Source organism: Hylaeus volcanicus, chromosome 8 (assembly GCF_026283585.1).
Source record: "Hylaeus volcanicus isolate JK05 chromosome 8, UHH_iyHylVolc1.0_haploid, whole genome shotgun sequence".
Lineage (NCBI taxonomy): Eukaryota > Metazoa > Arthropoda > Insecta > Hymenoptera > Colletidae > Hylaeus > Hylaeus volcanicus.
In genome coordinates this window covers 9542018-9548919 of record NC_071983.1, presented here as the reverse complement: position 1 = coordinate 9548919, position 6902 = coordinate 9542018, and the positions used below count along the sequence as shown (strand labels likewise).

General features: G+C 44.6%; 1 protein-coding gene across 1 annotated transcript; it reads left to right on the top strand.

The window, feature by feature from the left end:
* Positions 1–4656: 4656 nt before the first annotated feature.
* On the top strand, positions 4657–6896 carry LOC128880674 (uncharacterized). The gene has a single exon (XM_054131001.1). The coding sequence runs from the start codon at positions 5807–5809 to the stop codon at positions 6419–6421; it is 615 nt and encodes a 204-aa protein (XP_053986976.1). The 5' UTR covers positions 4657–5806; the 3' UTR covers positions 6422–6896.
* Positions 6897–6902: the final 6 nt, after the last annotated feature.

Genomic DNA, 6902 nt, shown 5'->3' with positions numbered 1-6902 from the left:
CGAGAGAGAGAGAGAGAGAGAGAGAGAGAGAGAGAGAGAGAGAGAGAGAGAGAGAGAGAGAAGAGGGTGCCAGGGAGAGAGAGTGAGAGTGAGAAAGAGTGCGTGCGAGAGAAAGAGAGCATCGAGGCGAGACAGAATACATATACACGAAGAAACTAACGCGCAAAGGTGGGAGATCGAAGGATCGGTGGTCGAATTAGGAAATGATAAAATATTACGTGACGAGGGAGGTTCCTCCGCGGTTCCTTCCTGACCTGATCTTTTCCTCTCCCATCCAGAGGTGGGCAAAACATTCTTTAAATGATGCATGGCGAATACTAATTCGAAGCTGATTCTCTGTACAGCATTTTATTCGCAACGTTTATTCCGATCCAACGGGGTAAACGTACTTTTTGTATAATGTTCCGTTTTACGTTTGAATTCTTAACGATTTTTATTTAAAGTACACAGTTCTCTAAAAATAAGCAACACTCAGACTCGATAATCAGAGACGAATCGCGTCAAAATCATATCCGCTTACCTTAATTTCATTTCATAATTCAGACCTTTTATGGAATCAACACTTCGTCGAGATTACTCTCCGATCTAGATAAGAGTTTTGCGCACCTCTGCCCACGTGAATCCACCACTATTACACGAACATACATACACATGCATGCATGTACAAGAATGTGTGCGCGTAAACGCAGCGACAGAGAGCGACTGAGAGGAAGAGTGACAAGCAAACCGACCGACGGACACACGCGTAAACACACGTACACACGCGACGCATAGTAGACGTAGATTAAAATTAGAATATAGATTTTTAGGTGGAGTTATCGAGCCCGTTCCTTCGTATTAGATATGGTAGCCCTAGATATGCCCGACGCCTCGAAACGAGACACGTGGACCGTTATCTAGCAACTAATCGCAGAAAGCGTTTGCTCCAACCAGCGATCCTTTTGATTCTCATCGAGAACAAAACAACCTGAACGCAAACTCGTCGCTCGTCGACGCTCTCCCACGCGCTCACTTCTTAAGCAGGCTTTCCGCCGGAGTTGAACGTCATTCGAACGTGATCCAACTCCGGTTTCCACGCGAAAATTCAACTGGCGTTAGTAATCGTTGCGACGACAAAGCGAGGATCAGGTGTACTTTATAGAACTTTTCCTGTTAGACATCACAAACTTTCATCATACGAATACAGCAATTTTCAATTACTAATCCTCGCGATTTTCGCCCTATTTTCCTTGTTTAAATTACAAGCAAAGCTGCTACCGAGAAGTGCACCTGTTCATTACCTTCCTGGCGCAACGATCACTCCAATTGATCGAATTTGTATACCTATGCAAGACGCCATTGACCTTCGCAAGGGGAAACTCTGCCCTAGTTCTTCTTCTATCCTCCGACTTCGTTCTCGGTTACCCGAGTCGATCTGCCTCGATTCGAGTGACCGAGAAACGGAGAACGAGATCGACTCCTGATCAGCAATAAACCGTTTTTCCACGTAGCCGACTTTCATAGCGCGAAGGACAGCGTCGGCGAGACGACGGCTCGCGGAGACATTCATTTTGTACATTTAGAGGACGATCCTATTGTCGTCGATCTCTCCCGCGGGCAATCAGAGACGCGCGATCGTCGAGCGCCAACAGAGCCCGCGATCGTCCACACGAGTCCCTAAACTTCGTTGGTAGGGCTAGGTGTGTCAGCCAGGCCCAAACGTTTCTCAAATCGATCGCTAGTCAATGGTGCGATCGTCTAGTGAGCAGGAACGTTGGGAACGAGGTTGATAAAACATGATAAATAAACTCGAATCGAGAATTCAGCTATAGGCTCGTCCTTTGTCTTAGTTTGCATGGTTATACTTAAGGCATGAAAGAAAGAAACGTTAACCTATGTTTACCTTTAAATTTTTAGTAGCTTACTCGACGATCGCAGCACTGGTAAAAAAGTGGCCAGTTGGAGAAACTCGCCTCGTTAACGCGTTAAACGCTGGTTCCTTGCGAAATCTAACTTTTTTTAATTACTGTTATAACATTCGAATCTGTACTCCCTCGTTTTTTGCTCACCACCACTTTTTGATCTCCACACACTTACGAAAGAAGACATTCGCAACAGAGGTAGAAATTGTTCAGCCTCGCTCCTGGTTTTCTTATCTTTCATTCGTGCTTCTTACCACTGAACTTAAGGAGATAGTCCTGCTGCAGGAGTCTCAGGACACGTGTGGACGACCGTGGTCGAAGCGAGTGCAGCGAAACGAACGGAGCCGTTTGGCGGGAGAACAATTGGGGGGTAGAAACCGATGGATCACACGGGGGTCGATGAAGAGAATGTGGTTTGCGGAGACGAACACTCCTACAGAATACCGTGCCCATTGTAGTCGCGCGATGCGTACACGTAAATTATTATAAATACTAATGCATTAATATTATCGACTATATATACACACATATATATATAGTACTGTACATACAATTAAACGGCAAAACAATAACGATTGATTGATTGTCGTACGCCGCGTACGGCGACGCCAGGCTTGGCGAGAAACGTTGAATTGCGTATTTGTTTCTCAGCGATCGACGATCGACGAACGATTTAGTTTCGCGCGGGGATGACGAGCACGAACGAGTTAATGTAGTTATATATTGGGGCGGCGACACGATGTCAACGGTCGTCGATTCGCAGCCCCGAGACGGTATAAATATTATAAATACACACGGTACGACGAGGGTCGCGACACCAGCGACGAACGGTGATTTTTATTATTACTAATTATTATTACTATTATTATCGTTGCAATTTCTTACTCGACGAGTCGTGCGATTATTATTATTATTATTATAATTGCTGATTTACGATTATTATTACGATGATTGTGAAACGCGGACGAGAGGCACGGTGAGGAGTATCGGCTCCGAGCGAAGCGGATCGTTCGCGAGTGTGGGGGAGTGACGAGTAACGAGGGACGAGAGGAATCTGCATACCTGTCGGCGCGCGATAGGACGGATTGTTGGTCTAGACTGACGTAGGGTTCCTAAATTAACGAAAACGGTTCACGAACGTTCGGGGAACAAGATCGACGTAGAGACGATTCGTCGGATACACGAAACGACTTCGACGTTTAATTGTTTATAAAGAGTGTGTTAAGATCGATGGTCCATACTGTGGGTGTGCTAAGGGTCGAATTAAGATTTTATACAACCCTGAGTCGTGAGTACTGTGATTATATATGCAGCACAGTGTTCCTTTCTACTACGAATATGCTTACGGTTGAGCTCCTTTTTGAACGAATAATTTAAAGTACCTATACTACGGTAGTAATAGCGACAAGTGTAGGATCCTAATGAACTGCAAGCTTTATCGATTTTTACTGACAAAGCTTCGCATTTACCAACACCACCTTTTGTCTTACTTTGGTGGATACTACATGTACTCCAAGTATGGGTCACGAATTTTAGCACGTCCTTACAGTGGGTCGAACAAAATCGTAAAGGAGACAATTAGAGAATCTAGTGCACTCGAGTCAGTGTTTAATTTAGTTCGTGTAACTTTTTTCTTTTTTTGTAAGGACAGAAATTAACAGAATTCCCTGAGACTACAATGTGCGACGCAATGGGGACGGTATTCGTTTGAAAAATACTTGTTCCACCTACTGGAAAGACCCCCGCGCAGGAGAGGATCAAGGAACGATCCTTTTGAGTCGACGAATCGTCCTCGCGCGTCCCCGCGACGGATCGTCCGCTTCCCAGGCTTCAGCGAAATACACCAATGTCGCGTCGAGGTATCCTCGAGCGTAGCGGCTCTTTTTCCGAATTTCTGTTTCTCCATAGAAATTTTATTTTTATTCCCGTACACTAGCGCTTAGAACGAAAAAAACAAAATGCGAGCCAGCGTGCGACCGCGAACGTTTACCCGTTTTCGAAAGAGACGTGCGAAAGGATTTTCGTCGCACACGCGCGTGCCTGCGCTTGTAACCAGGACTTCATCGAAGTTCGAAGCCACGTTTCTAGGCGTAAAACGATCATCCTATCGTTATTTATTGGCAGATCCGAACCAATGCTCAAGCGATGCTGTTGGTTTAAAGTGAATAAAAGAAAAGCTGAGAAACCACCATTTTCTTTACCCGTCTTGTACCTATAGGCCTGTAACGTCGTGTATGTGCTGTGGAGTATAAACGGAATAAAGAGTACACACTTTTTTCTATGCATGGCTTATCACTTTTAATTTCATTCGGTCGCGAATAATGTCTCACCTCGCAGCTCTTTCATGCCCCCTGAAAGATGGAGTTCGATATTTTGAATTCGCTGCAAAAAGAAGGCAATGTCCTAAATGGGTATAATTTATTTACATGCATAAAATGTTAGCGAGAAACCTGTAAAATAAAACCATTTCTGGTGAATAACTTTTTACCAATGTGATTGCGAAACTATATTTGAATGACTGAGATTTTTACTTTGTATCATTGCGACAATCACAAATTAAGGTAAGTAAGAAGTACGAATCAAATTTTGGCCCAAATTTTACTCCTGGTATCAGGAGAACATGATACGCAAAGAGGTGGCACGAGGAATTCATGGTACGTATCGAAATCCTGAGGAAATTTTATATTTTGGTATTGGAAGCACATGCTATGCGAAGAGGTGGCACGAAGAATACCAGGTACGTATCGAAATTCTGAGGAAATGTTACATTTTAGTATCAGGAGAATATGATATGCGAGGAGGTGGCACGAGAAATTCACAGTACGTATGAAATTCTTGAATTTTACATTTTGGTATCAGGAGCACATGATATGCGAAGAGGTGGCACGGAGGAAATATGGATAGGTATGTTTTGGGAGTGAATTGAAATAAATAAGATGTGTTTCTCCTTCAATGTATGTTTATTATAACATGTAATGTAATGATACAGAAGAATTAGGATGGCTTGATAAAAAATGGTAATAGTTTAGATCGTCTCATAACTTTGAGAACTTAAAAATCATATCTTATTATGTGTACATGGTGTTAGGATGCGTTATAAGTTGTTACGATGTGTGAAGAGGTGTCAGGAATTGTTCAAAGGTGAATGAAAAGTTTGTGTCGGTAACAGGTGAAACACAAATTGAGTTGACACCAACGATGTGTGCCCCTACTATGCGGCAACATTTACGAACCGGTTTGACTGTTTGGTTGCCATTTCGTAGGCGCGGAGGTGCCGCTGCCGTGCAGCAACCTATCCTAGTTGTGTTGTCGGGTCGGTTGCCATCTTATAGGCGCAGGGCTGCCCCTACGGTGCGGCAACCATAGTGGCCGGTTTGTTGTTTCGGTTGCTATGTTGTAGGCGCAAGTGGTGTCCCCGTTACGCGGGAACCTATTCGAGCTGTTTTGTCGGTTGTGTTGTCTTCTCGTAGGCGCAGGAATGTCCCCGGAATGCGGCAGGAAAATCTATCTCGTTTTTCATTTCGGTTGTCTTGAAGTTGCTGCATGCTTGAATTCGCAACTACTGCGTTAAATGAAACAATCTTTGATAATCTTTAGGAAAGAACCATCTTAAAAATAAAAATTTGACTTTTACATACGTTCTGTTTTATTTTTTATTTTGTCCATTTCGAAAGGCTGAACATAGAACATACGTATATTCTAGTATAGTGTCCTGTACTTGAAATCCTGAACAATAAACGCCACCTTCGTTCCATTTCGCGTTTGTTTACTCGATGGTCGCGAAATCCATCGGAGGTTAACGCTAGGTGCTCGAAGGATGTAATAAAGTAACCTTACAATTCAAACATCGGGAAGCCAAATCCATTCGTCGCTTTCGAAGAACAGGACCTCGAACGTCGTTCATCATGGGCGAAATCATGCAGCACTGGATACAAGCGAGGCTGGGCATCATGTTAGACCTAACGCCAGACGTTTTTGGGCACTACACCAAGGACGGTAGATTGCTCTCGAAAATTCTGTACAGCTACGACGTGATAAACCGCGATCAGCTGGAGACGATCATGGAGACGCAAGATCCTGCCCTGTGCAGAGTGAACCTTAGGCATCTGAAGGTCTGGCTCCGCTTTCTAGGCATCGAGTGCGACAACGAGAGCATCGTGGAGATCTCCTGCGGCAAGGGCACCGCGTCTCTGCGGTTGTTCTACAAGGTCTACCTCTGTTTGGAGAGCAAGGATAGGCTGCACTTTATTACCCTGCAGAAGGAAAGGGAGAAATACGTACCCACGTCGAAGAAGTTCGAGGTGACTGCAGTCAACGAGGATCCTCCGCCCTACCAACCTCCAGACCACCCTCTTGCGAAGAAACTCGTGGAGGGGAAGAAGACCATCGAGGATCACCGTTTCAAGTTTCCCATAGCTCTTCGAAGACTCAAACGGGAGAGAGACAAGCTACAAACTTGGCACTCATATCCCATCGTGCAGCCCGTCGAACACTGCGTTGCCGAGGTACCTACAAGGTAGCGAAAGGTAGCGTGACACAAAGCAGCAATGTAGAGTGTTCTTGGAAATTGGCTCCATTGTTTGCAGGTAGGTTAACAATACTCGCGAAAAGGCATCAAACTTTCAAATCGAGGTCTTCTGAAATTCAACAGTGTTGGCGGGTTGCGTGGAAGGCTGCATAGGCATGCAACAGTGTACCAATAAATTAAAGAAAAATAAAATCCTATTTCATTCGTCAAATAGGAAACCTGCAAACAGATGGGTCATTATATAAGAACATCCAGTATCTATCACGAACACTCGCGTCATCTTGAACATTTTCCCTACTTTCCACGGCCTTGATCTGTCTTCCTCTCGCAGAAATCCGACCCAGTGGATACACTCAAGGAAGAGAGCGCGGAATTGGATCGTTTCGCACGCAAGCACCGAATAAAATCGCAGAAATTCAAGGAGTACGACGACACCTTTGGCAAGGAATTCGAGGAAGTCGCGGAGGATCCGC